Source organism: Pimephales promelas, chromosome 11 (genome assembly GCF_988280905.1).
Source record: "Pimephales promelas chromosome 11, fPimPro1.hap1.1, whole genome shotgun sequence".
NCBI classification, from domain to species: domain Eukaryota; kingdom Metazoa; phylum Chordata; class Actinopteri; order Cypriniformes; family Leuciscidae; genus Pimephales; species Pimephales promelas.
Window position 1 is genome coordinate 34,752,869 of NC_142779.1, and position 18,333 is coordinate 34,771,201.

Consider the following 18,333-nt stretch of genomic DNA (forward strand, 5'->3'; position numbering starts at 1 on the left):
GCAGTGCGCAGACTCAGCTCAGCGCGCGCGTGTGTTACTCAACAGGAAACGAAGCATAAGAGCGCGCAGTTTACGAAGTATTTCATAACAGATTTCATAACATAAGTGAGTTTCAGATATTGTGCTGATGGATTTGGGGACTGAAAGGGTGATCGCGCTGGTGGACATGGACTGTTTCTATGTGCAAGTGGAGCAAAGAATCAATCCCGAGCTCAAAAACAAGCCGTGTGTTGTTGCACAGTACAAGACATGGAAAGGCGGAGGGTGAGACTTTACTTTCATTCTGTTACTGTTATTATAGTCACAAATTTACTCTCAACACCCGGACATATATTTTGCAGTGCATATAATCTATTAAGTCTATTAACAGTTATGTTCTGTTGATGTTGACTACATGATGTTTGGGGTCCCAGAGACCGCGATGTTGAACTACTTTTTCTATTATTAACTATTATTTATTATTATTTTTCTTAGGTGTGTGACAATAAATCGCAATACAAAAAATACAACAATATGTATCTTGTATATAATAGTTCAAAAATTAAAAAATCCCAAAATTAAAATTACTGTCTGAGAAAAAAATCGTAAGTTTACAGAGTCAGTACTACATTAAAATAATATTGAATATAATGTATAATAATACAATGGGGGAATATTTGTGTGTTCTGATAGTCAGATGTCTGATGTTACCAGTAAAAAGTGGCCAACATTATTATAAATATATCTAGGCAGTGACAGTGAAAGCATTCGTCTAAAATAATTGTGTATTTTCATCTTTAGAGTCATAAATTATTCTGTTATTCTGGTGTCTCCAGTGCTTTGGGTTTCAGCACCAAGACTGTTCATTTACACTCACAATGTAATTTTTATCAACAGTTATTTTTTTGTTAAAAAAAAATATGTTTGACTTCATGGTAATTCAGCCCCCAGTGATGTGTGTCATTAGCATTATAGCGGTGAGTTATGAAGCCCGGGCTCACGGTGTGACCAGGAACATGTGGGCCGACGATGCCAGGACCCTGTGCCCGGATCTACAGGTGGCTCGGGTCCGAGAGTCCCACGGGAAGGCGGATCTCACTCAGTAAGTGCACATCTCTGCTTTCATGTGTCTAAAATGAGGAAACGCCACAATATAAAAACCCACAAGTTATTAATGGAGTCTCTAAACCCCTGATTATCATATACAGGAGATGTTTCTGATTTAAAGGTGCAGTGTGTAAGTTTTAGCCACATCTAGTGGTGAGGTTGTGAATTGCACCCAACAGAAGTTACAATGGTCAACAGTAGAAATGTGCCGGTATTCGGTAATGCGATAAATCGCGGTAATGAATATGCACGATATTGTTATCGCGGGCTCTTCAAAATACCGTGAAAAATAATAGATTCGAATTTAGACTTTTAAAGCGCGCATTAGCTGCTTATTTTCCTTCAACCGCTCAAACACTGCGTGCTGCGCAGAACACGCGCGCACTCTGATGTAAACAATCCCCATTATGTACTGCACTGTGTGCATGCAGCAGTGCGCACTAGTCTAATGTAAACAGTCCTCACATGGATCAAGCATGGCGGAATACTCCCGACGATTTATCCCCGCAGGGCTGCCAAACTCTCAGACATTCCGCTTTAGACTCAAGCTTGAGACTTTCAGACAGGACGCGGAATACGCGCGCGACGTGCAGGGATGTTTTGTTGCTGCGTCGACCTGCATCGACCACGCCGGTGTTAAAGTTCAAAATAGTTAAACTTTTTATTTGTAAAATAGCTAATCGCGTTGTATCTGAAGGGCAACGTTGAACCAAGCGGCCGCAGCGTCGCGCATTCCGCGTCCTGTCTGAAAGGCACTTAACGCAATTGACAATTTTCACACGCTCTCCCACAGAGAAAAATCACAGGGCAAAGAGGACACTGACACCGACAGACTAGACAGAGCAGGTTACTTTTGATATGAAAGTTGTTATTGATAAACTGAAGTTGATAAATCAGCTCTTCTGATCACAGATTGTTGCTCCTCAGTTCAAGTAAACCGATCATCATGTTACTTTCGTTTTTATTTAAAGATACAGTATAACTTACCGAAAGGTATATTTACTTGTACATAATAACGATCAATCAGTGTTTTCAAACATGGAAAGAGGTCAGTAACACTGCAGGAGAACAGTTGTGTCACAAAACGTTACATTTACCTCAGGAAAGCCATTTAATGACCAGCACATTAGTTGACTAGAAAAAAATATCAAGGAGTATTTTGCTAAATATTATATTTAACTTCTCTCTGTATGTTTACAGCATTATGTGAGTTTTTTTTTCTTGAGAAACATTAACAGACTGAGGCCTACCTAATATTTATCCAAATGAGTCAATATTGAATTAAGACTGAAATCAAATCCAAGAATTTAATTGAATAATACAAACAGTAACCTACCAGTCATTGTAACATGTTGTCACTAAACTTTAAACAATTTGGTTTAGTTACCATATGTTTCGAAAATCACAATTACACATTGTGATACAAGTTGAGGTTTTTTTAGAGACCCACAATGCATCTGTTTTTCTTGAGCATTAAAATATAATTTCATTAAAATATCGTGATAATACCGTATACCGTGATAAAAGCTCAATCAATTAACCGCAGCATGAAAATTTGATACCGGCACATGCCTAGTCAACAGGAAGTGATGTCGTCGTCTGAGACGGCAGAGAGTAGCCAGTTTCTTTACAAAGATAAATCAAGGAATTACTAACGATATGTTATCGGAAATATTATTGTGACATGTTCCTCATTGTGTCAGTGTTTTAATCGCTGACTTTAGCAGAACAACATAGTGATGAAATGTGTGTGTCCACTCGAAACATGTCGATGTAAGCGGACCTGTGGTGTGTGTTGAGAGAAACGCCTTATTCTAAGCTAATAAAAACATAACGGTTCATTATAAGGTGGTTATGTATATGATCATTTCTGTCACAGATCTTCCATTAATATTACACACTGCACCTTTAATCACTTGGGTTTATGACTACTATGATAGTTTGAGTGAGTCCTTGTGTGTGTGTGTGTGTGCGTCAGTTACCGTGAGGCGAGTGTGGAGGTGATCGAGGTGATGTCCCGCTTCGCCGTCATCGAGAGAGCGAGTATCGACGAGGCGTACATGGACCTGACGGCCAGCGTGGAGGAGCGCCTGAAGCACACGAGCGCTCGGGACGTCACGCCGCAGCTGCTCCGCAACACACACGTTCAAGGCTTTCCTCAAACACACACCGGTGATCCCGGCGGTGGCGACGCGGTGCTGGATAAAGGTGTGTGTCTGAGACTCATGATCTTTTGGATGGTCTATTCTGGTGCTAATGTTGGGATATCGCATAAAGAAAACAAATGCTGGATGCAAACGCCGAGATGTGGCAGTAACACGAGACTCTGCTTCATTCGCAAAAATGTTCCAAAAATGATATTCCAATTGACCTATGGCTAAGCCACGCACCCTCCACTCATATGGCTTAATTCTGTTTTAAAGCCAACCCTCTACACCTACCCCATAACCCTTAGTGTGACAACAACAAACCACAACTTGCTCCTCACACAGCGCCTTCAAGTAAAGCCAAGATTAAAATTAGCATTAGAGATTGATTTGTTTGCTAGCCGCCATTTCAATCCCGCGTGTAAATGCAGCTCACCGAACGTGGCTTACAGAGCTGGGATCATGTTTAGTTTCTATTCAATTTTTATTTAAATTTTAATTTTGACCTATGGCTAAGCCACGCCCCCTCCACTCACCCGTACACGCAGTCAACATTCAGGGACGGGCGCTATGGCAGCGGTCACATAGGAGACATTTCACAGGAGGCAATTGGTGATTTTTAGAGACAGAAAGATTATATATCATCTGGAAGTCACCTAAAGGGCCTTAAAGGGTTAGTTCTCCCAAAAATGAAAATTAAGTCATTATTTACTCACCCCCATGCTGTACCAACCCCGTAAGACCTTCGTTCGTCTTCGGAGCACAAATGAAGATATTTTTGATTAAATTTGAGAGCTGTATAACTACCACATTGGCTCCTAAGGGACTGCCTCTTGACGGCCCAAAAAGTCAATGAAGAAAATGTTTAAATATCCCAAGTGACTACCGTGGCTCAACTATATGTTTATCAAGCGACGCGAATACTTTTTGTGCGAAAAAACAAACAAAAATAACGAATTTATTTATTCGACTATTCCTTTTCTTCCTTGTAGGCCAGAAACAAGATTTCCACGACGCATGCGCGAGAATTGCGATCTCCTTACACTACTTCAGTTCAGTTCTCGCGCATGCGTCGTGGAAATCTAAGGAAGTCTCGTTTCTGGCCTACAAGGAAGAAAAGGAATAGTCGAATAAACTCGTTATTTTTGTTTGTTTTTTCGCACAAAAAGTATTCGCGTCGCTTGATAAACATATAGTTGAGCCACGGTAGTCACTTGTAAACACGGTAATCACACAAATTTGATAAACCGCGTATCGTTGGCAACAATATTTACATGAATCATTCAGCACAACATTGTTAAAATTTGTCTTCTCGGTTATTTACAGATACGTTAATGAAGCTAAGTGACGCTAACGTTAACGCTTTCTAATGTTAGGCTAACATTAGCCTAATGTTACGTTAGAGATTTTAAAGATAACGTTCAAATACGTTCTTGACTTAACTTAGATCAGATGTAAAGATCCTTGTTTAATTTATCCGTGTTTAGTTGGTGTTGTGGTCTAGCTACCGCATAACTCAATCCAGAGCAGACACTTATCTCGGTTGAGATGTGGTTTGGGAAAGGGTAAAAAAAAAAACCACACACCGTCGCCCAGCCTCCCGGGAACCTAGAGTCGGAGTTGCATGTACCCCATGCACACCGTTTTACCATTTTAAACTTAAAATGACAAGAAAAAACGAATGAAAACTGACTAACTGCAATGCATTTCAATGGAAGTGGAAGCAGAGAATGTCCGAGTGTATTGGATTAAGCTGGGCACTGTGATTGGCTCATCGCATTTGAGGGCGTGGCTTAGCCATAGGTCAATTGCAGAAGGGGCCGGGAAATCTGTTTGAAAAAAAACAAGCAAAGAAACAATATAAACCCAAAATGTCCCCCCTCGGACTGCAGAACCTCTTTCCACCACTAGTGTCATTCTTACAGACTGCACCTTTAAAACCCAAACGATAGCCGCCGCTAATCGTGTGTTTGTTCCTGCAGACGCGCTGCGGGCCGCGGGTGTCCATGAGTGGCTGGATCAGCTGTCCTGCTCTCCCGCGGATCTGCGTCTGGCTCTCGGCGCGCTGATCGTGGAGGAGACGAGGGCCGCCGTGGAGGAACACACGGGCTTCCGCTGCTCCGCCGGCATCTCGCACAACAAGGTCTGACCCACCAAACAACCATTCAGGAAGCTCTCGCGTCACTGTTCAAGTTCAGTCAGTGTTGCCAGATTGGAAATATACAAGTATCGAACAGACGCTCAAAATTATCGTATTTGGAAGAAAATTATCGTAGGCTACATGAGCCAAACGGTTGCTTTCATGAGGCCAGTGTTGGGGAAGCTACTCTGAAACTGTAGTTTGACAAGCTACTCGTAAGTTAAAGGGTTAGTTGACCCAAAAATGAAAATTCTGTCAGTATTTACTCTCCCTCATGTTGTTCAACCCCGTAAGACCTTCGTTCATCTTCTGAACACAAATTAAGATATTTAAGATATTAAGATCGCTCCTGCATACAGTCCATAGGCTTCTTGAGGGAATGACTTGCTGGCCTCGAAAAGTCATTAAAGACATCGTTAAAATAGTCCAAGTGACTACAGTGGCTCAATCTTAAGTTTATCAAAACACCTTTTGTGCACAAAAAACAATAAAAATAACGACTTTATTTCAACTATTCGTTTATTTCTCCCTCTGTGCGAGTCAGGTTACTAGTTTAATAGCGTAAGCTTCTGTTATTGTACGTCACACGCATCACACACATGACCAGCGTCGGCCAATAGTGAGCCTACGTGTGACGTAGCTTTACGCAATCACACTACGTTAACTGACTACTGGCCCATGGAGAAGGAAGTGAATAGTTGAAATAAAGTCGTTATTTTTGTTTGTTTTTGCGCACAAAAGTGTTCTCGTCGTTTGATAAAGTTAAAATTGAGCCCCTATTTGGACTATTTTAACGATTGGACTATTTTAACGATGTCTTTAATGACTTTTCGAGGCCAGCAAGTCATTCCCTCAAGAAGCCTATGGACTAGTATACAGGAGCGATCTTAATATCTTAAATATCTTAATTTGTGTTGCGAAGATGAACGAAGGTCTTACTGGGTTGGAACAACATGAGGGTGAGTAAATACTGACAGAATTTTCATTTTTGGTTGAACTAACCCTTTAAAGTAGTTAAACTACAGTCAAGCTACCCTTTTGGAAAAGCTACACTACAAGTTACTATCAAAAAGTAGCTAGCTACATTGAAACTACTTTGTAAACATTGAAACTAGAATATCAGTAACCAGACAGTTTCTGGTCTCATTGACTTCCATAGTAGGAAAAAATATATACTATGGAAGTCAATGAGACCAGAAACGGTCTGGTTACTGATATTCTTCTAAATATCAGAAAATCGGCTGAATGGATTCAGAAACGGTAAAACTCGACTGTTTAACTCTGGGGGGTTGTAAAATGAGCCTATTTCCAAAAAAAAAAAAGTGGAGTATCCCTTTAAAGCTGAATATTCAGCATCATTACACCAGTCTTCAGTGTCACATGATCATCGGTCCACGTGTGGCTCCAGCAATCCCTCCAAATGGCGTTCGAATTGTATAATAAATTGATAAATTTGAGACTTTGTTTCATTTTTAAAGCACAAACCTGCTCATGATGTTTGGATCAGACGCTTCTGTCCTTCACAGGTGTTGGCCAAGCTGGCGTGTGGTCTGAACAAGCCGAACCGGCAGACCGTGCTGCCCCTGGGCTCCGTCCCGCAGCTCTTCCACACGCTGCCCATCAGGAACATGTGAGTGTGTGATTCTGCACTGGTGCTGTGTGTCCTCGCTGATGATGACGGGGTGTGTGTGTTCGATCCGCAGCCGTAACCTGGGAGGGAAGCTGGGGGCGTCCATCACGCAGACTCTGGGCGTGGAGAACATGGGGGACCTCGCGCGGGTCAGCCGCGTCCAGCTGGAGCAGCTCTTCGGGGAGAAGACGGGGTGAGGAACACACACACACTCATCTAATCATCGGTGTAACGTCACCATTACCAGTGGGAAAAGTGGTGTTGATATAAAGGTGTGTGTGTGTGTGTCTCAGGCCGTGGCTGTTCGACTTGTGCCGGGGGATCGAGTTTGAGCCGGTGAAGCCGAGACATCTTCCCAAATCCATCGGCTGCAGCAAGAACTTCCCTGGGAAAACCTCTCTGGTCTCAAAACAGCAGGTGTGTGTGTGTTTGTAGCCATGTTTCCATCGACACGTTTTTATCCGAATTAAGTGATATCGAATGAAAAATGCCTTATGGAAACAGTAAAATTCGATGAAATTTCATGAAAATCGACTCAAATGAAATACGTTCGGTCTCATCGGATTTTCTCTTGATCGATATACGGCTAATGCGATAAAAGCTGATGGAAACGTTATTTGCCGAATAAATAATGAATTGCGATTAAGTTTTAGGCCCTTTTATGGTTGCAACACGTCAGAAGACGAGTTCATTTCCGGCCTGTTTGCGCACACATGGCGGACGTCAACAAAGGCAGATGTAAGTGGACAAAGCAAAAAGATGCTTCAACCAAAGGGTTTCCGTGAACCACGATCTCCCAGAACGTTGTCATTCCCACACCACAGTCGCCTCCGCTGTCGTCAAGCATACGTGCATCGGCATCATCATAGCAATGTTTATAGCGTCGTTGTTTTCTTAGGTTAGTTTTGCTTGTTATTACGTGGCTTGGTTGAATTGTAATGTAGAATGTGGTCTGTTATTTCTAGTTAACACACTGCGGCGTTGCTAACTAACACACCGTTGCCATGGACGCAGTTCAGAGACGGAACAGACTATTTTCTTTAGCAGAAGCAATACTCGTTTTTAAATCAATAAACTTGTTTTTAAGTCAATATTTTGTGTCAAATTATTGATTTATTTGGTTGATTTATATGTAATAAGCAGGATAATATATATAGCGAGGCGGTTGTTATAGCGAATACAACCAACAACCGCCTCGCATACATTATCCCATTCATATGTGGCTATCAGCTGGCACATAAGCATTATTAGCCTTCAACTTGTGAAATATTGATCATTTTTTGGTAGATGGCGCGATCCGTTTTGTCTAACAAAACTTTGTTCGCAAAAGTTTGCTTGAATGTTGTTCGATTCAGTGCGAAAATAAATGGAAACACCTTAAAATGTCTCAAATCAATTCGATATACCAATTTGATCGCAAAACAGCATGTGACGTCATTACGTACAGGATTTTATTCGCTTTAAAGCGGTTGGATGGAAACACGCTTTCACCAGCTTTATCCGCATGAGTTTTTTAACCGAACTTCAGATAATTCGATTGACAAGTGGATGGAAACATGGCTTGTGTGTGTGTGTGTGTTCCTGCTCGTGATGCTCATGCTCTCGTGTGTGTGTGTGTGTGCAGGTTCAGCACTGGCTTCATCAGCTCGCCCTGGAGTTAGAGGAACGCCTGAATAAAGACAGAGACATGGTGAGTCCATCACTGATGGAGGAACTAACGCCTCCTGATCGTACGAGCGCGCTCCGAGATATGCTGTTAATGCGTGAGCGGCCGTGCAGACTCTAAATGTTTAAAGTACCAAGTAAAACTCACATTTACTAATACTACCCATGATACATGGTATTATGTTGTGTTAAAAATCCTTTACCTAATTTTGTGTTCCTGGTCTTTTAAATAAAAATAAAAAAATCAATACATTTCTGCTTATATAATATATATTTATCAGTGTTGGGGAGTAGTTAATTACAAGTAGCGACGCTACTAACTTAACTACATTTTTCAGTAGCTTGGCAGTAGCTCAGTTGCTTTTTAAACAGTGTAGCTTTTCCAGTAGCTAACTACTTTTTGCAGCAAGTAGCGGTGTAGCGAAAAGCTACGTTGCGTTTCTCGAGCCTGGGCGAATCAACGCGATGCAAGGATATTCTTCTTCTTGTTAGATTACAAACTCATTTTTTGCCATTACCGCCACCTGTTGTTTAATCACGCTTCTTGCGGCTAACGGTTCACTGACGTACAGAAGTGGTTTGACAGTGACACACCCATATTATGATTATCCATGATGGAGCAAGACGTGACGGCAGATTTGGAGGATGGAGAAACAACTAACGTTAATTACCCATGGCCTTATTTGTCCAAGTTCAAACAGTATTTTTGAGAAAATGTTCTACTTGCAATTTACGTTGGATGCATATTTTGTTCTTGCAAAATTCGTTGCAATTTTGCACTTTTGACAAACAGTCTGAGATATTCGAGTGCTGTGTGTAATAAAACAATACTCTTTGAAATCATAATTGTATCGCATTGTTTTAAACACCAAATATTTCACTTAAAACATTCCTCAGACACTTATTCAGTTATTTATAATATACGTTGTTCAAAAAAGCAAAAGTAGTTTCAATGTAGCTAGCTACTTTTTGATAGTAACTTGTAGTGTAGCTTTTCCAAAAGGGTAGCTTGACTGTAGTTTAACTACTTTAACTTATGAGTAGCTTGTCAAACTACAGTTTCAGAGTAGCTTCCCCAACACTGATATTTATACATGTATTTGTATATTAATAATATATCAATTTGCACATTTGACAGTAGCTTGAGTTGGGCACAGATATACATTTTAACAACCGAATTTTCAAAGGGTCAAATTTTAACATTCTTACTGAGTTAGAACTATTCTTATTAAAACTAACCATTGGTTTTTGTAATTCACCTTATATTTTATTTCATAAATATCTATATTAATAATTCAATAACATTTGATATGAATATCTTTAAACTAGTGACAAAGTCACAAAGATATTTGTGTTTGTATTGGAAACTCAGCATGCGCTGCGCTGTATTTGGAAAGAGCTAATTAAAATATCCTAATGTATTTTAATAGACAATCTGCAGGCTGTTTGAACTTCATCGCCTGACGCTTTACACACCCCTGATAGCATAATGAGGGATTTATAAGCTATCTTTTTTGGATGCTCATTTTTGATCCCAAACGCCAATAGTGTAACAAGGTTGTTAAAGCTTTTGTAACATTATACACTACTGTTCAAAAGTTAGGGGTCAGTTTTTTTGGGCGAAAGGAATAAAATAATATATTATATTAATATATAAATAAGTCAAAAGTCATATTAAAAACATTTCTTGAGCATCAGATCATGATATTAGAGTGATTTCTGAAGGATCATGTGACACTGGAGTAATGATGCTGAAAATACAGCTTTGATCACAGCCAAGAGAACAGTAAATTGTTTTGCAGTAACTACAGTAAGTTTATATTGTCGTTATATTTAACAGTATTATTGTATTTTTAATCAAATAAATGTAGACTTGCTGAGCAGAAAAGAGTTCTTTTAAGAACAAAAAAACCTTACCAGTCCGAAACTTCTTGAGTCAGTGAGTTTTAGCATGAGCTAGCGTTTGGCGTGTGATTATCTCCCGCAGCGATGCTGTAATGTCGGGTGTTTCTCTGCAGAACGGGCGAGTGGCCAAACAGCTGACGGTGGGCGTCCGGCAGGCGGGAGACAAGAGAGCCAGTAGTTTCTCTCGCTGCTGTGCGCTTGTGCGATACGACGCCACCAAGATGACCTCAGACGGCTTTGCTATCATCAAGAGCCTCAATACTGCGGGCAGCCACCAGGATGCGTGGTGAGCGAAATACAGGAACCGTCTGCTCAAACAAACAACCGATGCAGAGTAGAGTTGTCAAAAGTACCGAAGTGTAAAAAATATGACGACGCCAGCATTTCCCTGTAGCCATTCTTAAACACCTCTGATTGGCCATTGGGCGGCGCCATCTTCAATACAAATGTTCAGAAAGGATACAGAGGTGGTGTGATGTGTCAGATCATGGCCGAGACGTCAAATTTCAGGAAGTCCACTCGGCACAGCCCGTCAATCAAGCTGTCAATCAAAGTTAACCACGCCCTTATTTGTCATACATTTTATATCTAAATACGATCTAAACTAACGAGTTTCACCCCCCTCACAGTCGTCAGGCACCCGGAACCTATCGAAAAATAGAGTAAAGTCCATGGGACCAACCTGTAAAAACATGAGTTTATGCTGTGAAACGGACATTTATGAAAATGGACATTTTAACATGGGGTCTATGGACATTTGCTCACTTTTAGGATCTGCCCCTAGTGGATTTTTGATGTTTTGCAGTTTTTCGCACTTCTGCGTAGGCTTCATTTTTCAGATTAGAACGTTGCCGCTTGGTTTGAAAGCAGGCGTCTATCAGCTGATTCGTCTACATGCGGATATATTAGGGATCCGGTAAATGACGCCTGCTTTCAAACAACTTTGTGTTAGCGCTCAGTGAAGACAACATGTTTTTTTAGGGATGGGCAACGATTAATCGCGATTAATCGCATCCAAAATAAAAGTTTGTGTTTACGTAATATACGTGTGTGTGGTGTGTATAATTATTTTGTATATATAAATACACACACGTGCATGTATATATTTAAGAAATATTTGCATGTATATACTTTAATATTTATACATAATTAATATTATGTATAAATATAAATATTTGATATGTTAAGAACACATTTTTCTTAAATATATACATGCATGTGTTAGTATTTATATATACAAAATAATTATACACACCACACACACACATATATCATGTAAACACAGACTTTTATTTTGGATGCGATTAATCGTTGCCCATCCCTAATCACTATAGCCAATCACAGACACACATTGCATCCGGAGTATTCACAGCGCTTCACTTTTTCCACATTTGTGTTACAGCCTTATTCCAAAATGGATTTAATTCATTATTTTCCTCAAAATTCAACAAACAATAACCCATAATGACAATAGGAAATAAGTTTGTTTGAAATCTTTGGAAATGTATTAAAAATAAAAAAATGTAAATAAGTATTCACAGCCTTTGCAACAAAAAGCCCCTTTCACACAGAGATTTCGGAAAAATACTAATGTGATAATGGCGTGATGAATTGCCGGGATCTGTGAGTGCGTTCACACACAACCCGTAAAGATCCCAGGAAGACACATGACGTCAGGATGAGACGTGTAACGTACGGGTCGAAAACATGTGCGCGCGCATACCGTTCCACAAAGCTGGTGAACGATTATCACGGATAGTGAGGAGCTCCTGGTCTCTGCGTCGTTCCAGGTTTACATTTGTTCGTCCTTTCTTTGTTGATGACGAACACAAACTTTCTTCTAATAGCAATAGAGTCGCGCGACGGCACGAGTGTCATCACTATGACACACCCCTTACGGGATTGGTCCTGGCTTTTGTTTACACAGCGCGCATTCCGGGACTGGTTCCGGCAATGTTACTCGGTCCCCAACCCGGCATCGATGCCGGTATCAATCCAGGGTCGTGTTTGCGTTCACACAGAAGGCATTCTGGCAATTTCCCAGGATCAACGTGCTGTGTGAAAGGGGCTTAACCAAATGTGGAAAAAGTGAAGCGCTGTGAATACTTTCCAGATATATATTACCACAGTTGAGTTACTTCACTAAGGCTTCATTATTTTCTCGTAGGTCTCCTGCCTTGACTTGCCTTCTTCTGTCAGCCAGTAAGTTCAGTGATGTACCTTCATCCTCCTCAGGAGGAATAACCAGCTTCCTGAGCAGCGACGCAAGTTCAACGCAAACCCCCAAAACAAAGCCGGCCCCCAGGAGCCCCGGGGTCATCCAGTCCCTGTTCGAGAAGGCAGCCGAGAGGAACAAACGGCGAGCGGAGGAAAACGTGCCGCACACTCCTGTGGAAAACACACCCAGCCGGTGCAGGTCTCAGAAAGCCTCTGGAATCTCTTCCTTCTTCCAGAGAAAGAGCCTGGAGAAAAAACTCAAGCTCTCTGAAGGAAACGGGCATTTGCGGACAAAAGATGAGGATCATCATGTGTGTGTAGAGCCGAGCTCCTCCAAGGATCATCATGTGTGTGTAGAGCCGAGCTCCTCCAAGGATCATCATGTGTGTGTAGAGCCGAGCTCCTCCAAGGATCTTCAGGTGTGTGTAGAGCCGAGCTCCTCCAAGGATCTTCAGGTGTGTGTAGAGCCGAGCTCCTCCAAGGATCTTCAGGTGTGTGAAAAGCCGAGCTCCTCCAAGGATCTTCAGGTGTGTGTAGAGCCGAGCTTCTCAGAGGATGAGGATCTTCAGGTGTGTGAAAAGCCGAGCTCCTCCAAGGATCTACAGGTGTGTGTAGAGCCGAGCTTCTCAGAGGATCTTCAGGTGTGTGTAGAGCCGAGCTCCTCAGTGGACCTTCAGGTGTGTGTAGAGCCGAGCTCCTCTGAGGACCTTCAGGTGTGTGAACGCTGTGGACAGAGGGTGCTGGTCTGGGAAATGCCTGAACACACAGATTATCACTTCGCTCTGGACTTGCAGAAATCCTTCAGTTCCTCGGCCTCCAGTGACAGTCCCGTTCCCGCCAGAGCTCCTCTGTTGCCCCATGGGAAGAGCAGAACACGGATCCAGACCGGCCCGCAGGCCAAGAGAGCCCGAGTGCAGGGAAACTCTGGCACGTTGGACTCCTTCTTCAAGAAGATGTGAGATATTCAACAGCACTTTACCTGGACAACCTTTTAATACAAACAGGTTTGGATTAGAAATATTTGGGATTTTCAAATGTTTCATGTTGTAATGTAAATAATAAAGAGTTGTTGTACTGAATATTATGTTCACAAGCTATTTCTTTCCACTTAACATTGGGACACTAAGTCGTTTAAAGGACAACTCCGGCGCAAAATGAACCTTTGGTCTAATTACACATTGCTACCTAGTCAACCGTTATCTGAGATTTGTTTTCATGATTGCCGAATGTAAATAGTTTTATCTCTAAAAACAGTTTAGCCTATAACGCTAGTATAATGCTAGTATATAGGGCATAGAGTAATGACAAATAAAAATCACTTGTTATTACCACTAACAAGGCTCAAAATAGCCCCACACCAACACGGCAGCATAACAAGAGTCCCTACATTCAAACCGAAGCATTGAGAACTTTGTCAGTGTCCATACAGTTTAATAAGAAGATATTTTATACACACAGTCAACTTCGCGAATACAGGAAGAAGCCATCTTTGAAAAATAGTCCCTATCAGTCGATCTACGAGCGCCGATCCAAGTGCGCTGAACTGTGCAGAATCTCATATGGTCTGTTGTTTCCAGAAGAAACACAAACACAAACCGTTTACTTCTCTTCAATATGTACACGTAGCCTACTGTTCGCGCTCACCGTATCACCTTATTCACATCTCACCAGCGCACTTGGATCGGCGTTCGTAGATCGACTGGTCGAGACTATTTTTCCAAGATGGCTTCTTCCTGTATTCGCGAAGTTGACTGTGTGTATAAAATATCTTCTTATTAAACTGTATGGACACTGACAAAGTTCTCAATGCTTCGGTTTGAATGTAGGGACCCTAATTATGCTGTCGTGTTAGTGAGGGGCTATTTTGAGCCTTTTTAGTGGTAATAACAAGCGATTTTTATTTGTCATTACTCTATGCCCTATATACTAGCGTTATAGGCTAAACTGTTTTTAGAGATAAAACTATTTACATTCGGCAATCATGAAAACAAATCTCAGATAACGGTTGACTAGGTAACAATGTGTAATTAGACTTAAGGTTCATTTAGCGCCGGAGTTGTCCTTTAAGCTGCTAAATAGATCCGTTTCCTATTTAGCACCTAAACTCTGGAACAATCTTCCTAACTCTGTCCGGGAAGCAGACACACTATGTCATTTTGAATCTAGACTAAAACACATCTCTTTAACCTAGCATACACATTATCAAGTTATATAATTCAATGTTAGGCTGATAAAAAAAAAAGATGTCACTTCACCCGTGTGTTTTCTGGGTGCGGCCATTTTCCAACTCTATCTGACAGTCACGAGCGCTGTCTCGTGTCTGGGCCATCAGCACCCCGAGGCTGCGTTTGTGGAGTCATGTACCCATTGCGGGAGGATGACCATTGCGACTGCAATCAAGAGTCAATGACTTCTCACGAGGTAGAGTCCCCTCTGCCATACCCCGATCAAGTTCCTCTTCTCGTGAGAGGGCTACTTTGACTGTTGGCCAGGGTGATCTGAGGGTGACGGTGTGGGCTTCCCGAGGAATCAACCTCCTCGGGCCACACCCCCCTCTCTGGCGTCGCAAACTGTGAAGCTTCCGGATGAGATGAATGGAAGAGCTGACGGCCATGCTTGCCCAGGCAGCTGAGAGCACCGAACACCGTCCCCCACACGCTCAAGGCTGGGTGATTGGTACTCAGGGGTAGCACACGTTGATTGCTAGGCAAAGCGATGCTCCTGAGACGGGCAACTGTGAGTCTTTAGTTCTCCAGGAGATGGTAGCAGGACCACTCCTTCCCCTGGAGGAGGGCCGGGGGAGAATCCTTTGTTCTGCTTTTCCTTCCTTTCTGCCGCTGCCTCACGGCTGGTGGTACCCAATTTGTCAAAGAAAGAACTAACACAAACTCCGCCTCCAGGTCCCAAGAGGGCGCGGATGACAGTGGGTGACCAAATCCCCTTGCCGCTCTCATCCCCGTCGTCTCCGGTCACCAAGCAGGGTGTTCATATTCTCAACCATCTCGACGACTGGCTGATTCTAGCTCTCGGTAGCGGTTATGCGAACACAGGGACCTCGTGCTCCGACACCTCTCCTGACTGGGCCTTAGTGCTCAACTGGGAAAAGAGCAAACTCTCCCCTGTGCAGAGGATCTTCTTTCTCAGTATGTTGTTAATTCGAGGGCAAGATGACGGTTCCACTGAAACTTTTTCAGAGGCTTCTGGGGCATATGGCATCCACAGCGGCAGTCACATTGCTTCATATGAAACCGCTTCACGACCGAGTCCCGAGATGGACATGGCAACAGGGTCAGTCAGTCACTCCGGCCTGCTGTCAAACCTTCACCCTGTGATCCAATCTCTCATTTCTATGGACAGGTGTTCCCCTAGAACGAGTTTCCAAGCATGTTGTTGTCTCAACAGATGACTCTGCCACGGGATGGGGTGCATGCTGCATCGGGCTAACTCCAGTGACATGTTAATTGTAAATAACAATCAACTGTCAGGGTGGTCAACGCTCCAGCTGCATGTCACAACTCACTTGCCATCTCCTCTTATGGAGTCGGAAGCATCTGAGGTCGCTTCGTCCCATTCACATCCCAGGCGAGCCGAATAGTGCAACCGACGAGCTCTCATGACATCACTCCATCCCCAGATGGTTCACCTGATTTGGGAACGGCACGGACCCTCGGTACGTATGCTCTGGCACACAGCTGGCCACGGAGCCTTCGCAAGTATGCATTTCCCCCCACTGAGCCTGCTTGTGCAAGATCAGAGAGGACGAGGAGCAGGTCCTCATTGGTTGCGCAATATTGGCCCAGCCGGATCTGGTTTCCCGGACTTGTACTCCTCACGGCAGCCCCTCCCTGGCCAATTCCTCTGAGGAAGGACCTCCTTTCTCAGAGAGAGGGCACCCTCTGGTACCCATGTCCCAATCTTTGGAACATACACGTTTAAGTACTGTCCCACCTCAGGAGGTAACTACTACCACTTCGGCTAGAGCCCTGTCCTACACCTAGGCCTTGAAGTGTAACCTCTTCATCACCTGGTGCTCTTCTCACCTCTTCGTCACCTGGTGCTTAAAATCACCAGAGTGATTAAAAAACGCCTAAAATTACAAAACAACGTGTCTTTGGAAAAAATTATTATTTTGTCTCACGCCCCATTCCATTGCATGGAGAGGTTTAAGAGCTATACTGCATCCAGCCAGCGGGGCGATCGAGAAAGCAGATATTTTGAAGAATATGGGTAACCAGACCTCATTGACTACTGTGAAGAATTTTTTTTTTTATTATATTTAACTTTTATTTATGTACATCACAATATACAAACAAAGCTGTACATAAATACTCCAATTCACCAAAAAGTAAGGCTAAAATATTTTAAAATACCTCAAAAAAACATTTTGCCAGAAAAGTGACATTCAGTGTACAAATTAGACGCCACTCAAAAAAACAGATGCATATTAGAATAGAAATCATTACAAATCTAAGAAACTAAAACATCCAGATTTTGTCCCCCTGACATTATAAATTTCCAAAAATGTTTGGTTCAGAAACATTATAGAGAGAGCAGTGATGGAGTAACGGAGTTTAGGCAAGAACATGTCTCGAACTAACTTTATCCTCCCCTTCCAACATTTAAAAACATGTAAACCCGAAGCATTAGCACCAAACCAAGTGTTCATGTGGGAAACGCTGAGGGAGACAGAACAGATAAAAGAGTAATTTGCATATTTCGAGAGGTGTGTGAGTGTGTGTGAACGGAAGAAAGCGTGCAATCCTCCAGTTTTCCTGAGTGACTGAAGGCAGAACGAGCCGTGCGCTCTCAAGGCAGAACCGACGGTGGTAAAGCAGCAGATTTATCTCTAAAGACTGATGATAAACACTTCAGTGCAAGAAACCTCGTTACACAACGATAACATAAATTAAAAGATATCAGAGATGGTTTCTGGCATTTGGTGATGACTTTAAACTCTAGCTGCCACGAGAAGAAACCATTCTTCATTGACATCGGTTATAAAAATGCTCACTTAAAACAAGAGAAAAATCTTTGGCAGACACATTAAAATACACAATCTCTGTGCTTTGGTTACTGAATAATGCCATAAACGGTGATTGTGTGTGTGTGTGTGTGAGAGTGCACTTAAAAAAAAAATTTATTCTGTCATCATTTACTTTCAAACCTAAGAGTTTCTTTTCTTCTGCCGAACACAAGATGTCGGTAACCAAACTGTTGTTGGACCCCATTGACTTCCATAGCGGGGAACAAAATACTATACAAGTCAATGGGGTCCAACAACAGTTTGGTTACCGACATCTTGTGAAAGAAACTTGAAACAACTTGAGGGTAAGTAAATGATGACAGAAATACAATTTTTGAGTGAACTGTTCCTTTAAATCAGAATAAATTTACTGGAGAAGCAAAATTACTGAAGATTTTTTGTTTTGTGCCAAAAAAAAATCATAAAAATTGAATTTGTATTCAACATCAAAAACAATATGTACTCAAAATCTGCCAGCTGGGTTTTAATTCAAAGGGTTATTTCTTTCTTTTCTTTTTTT

The 18,333-nt window shown here is 42.1% G+C and overlaps 1 protein-coding gene across 4 annotated transcripts; it reads left to right on the plus strand.

Annotated features, from left to right (window-relative positions):
• On the plus strand, window positions 1-13,869 carry polh (polymerase (DNA directed), eta). 4 transcript variants are annotated; one of them, XM_089117332.1, is made up of 11 exons: window positions 1-264; window positions 947-1,081; window positions 3,065-3,294; window positions 5,216-5,376; window positions 6,900-7,003; window positions 7,077-7,196; window positions 7,297-7,420; window positions 8,628-8,693; window positions 10,687-10,859; window positions 12,741-13,353; window positions 13,462-13,869. In XM_089117332.1, exons 1-11 carry the CDS (start codon window positions 128-130, stop codon window positions 13,747-13,749), a joined length of 2,151 nt encoding a protein of 716 aa, XP_088973458.1. In that variant the 5' UTR covers window positions 1-127; the 3' UTR covers window positions 13,750-13,869. The 4 variants fall into 4 exon arrangements, with proteins under 4 accessions (XP_088973458.1, XP_039546353.2, XP_039546354.2 ...); XM_039690419.2 differs by having other exon boundaries at window positions 12,741-13,869; XM_039690420.2 differs by having other exon boundaries at window positions 44-264; window positions 931-1,081; window positions 12,741-13,869.
• Window positions 13,870-18,333: the final 4,464 nt, after the last annotated feature.

Excerpts from the sequence above, each read along its gene's own strand:
- polh (XM_039690419.2), top strand. The coding sequence starts at position 128 with ATGGATTTGGGGACTGAAAGGGTGATCGCGCTGGTGGACATGGACTGT. Across the intron at positions 5,377-6,899 it reads CCGGCATCTCGCACAACAAG|GTGTTGGCCAAGCTGGCGTG; the intron begins GTCTGACCCACC and ends TGTCCTTCACAG. Across the intron at positions 10,860-12,740 it reads GGCAGCCACCAGGATGCGTG|GTCTCCTGCCTTGACTTGCC; the intron begins GTGAGCGAAATA and ends ATTTTCTCGTAG.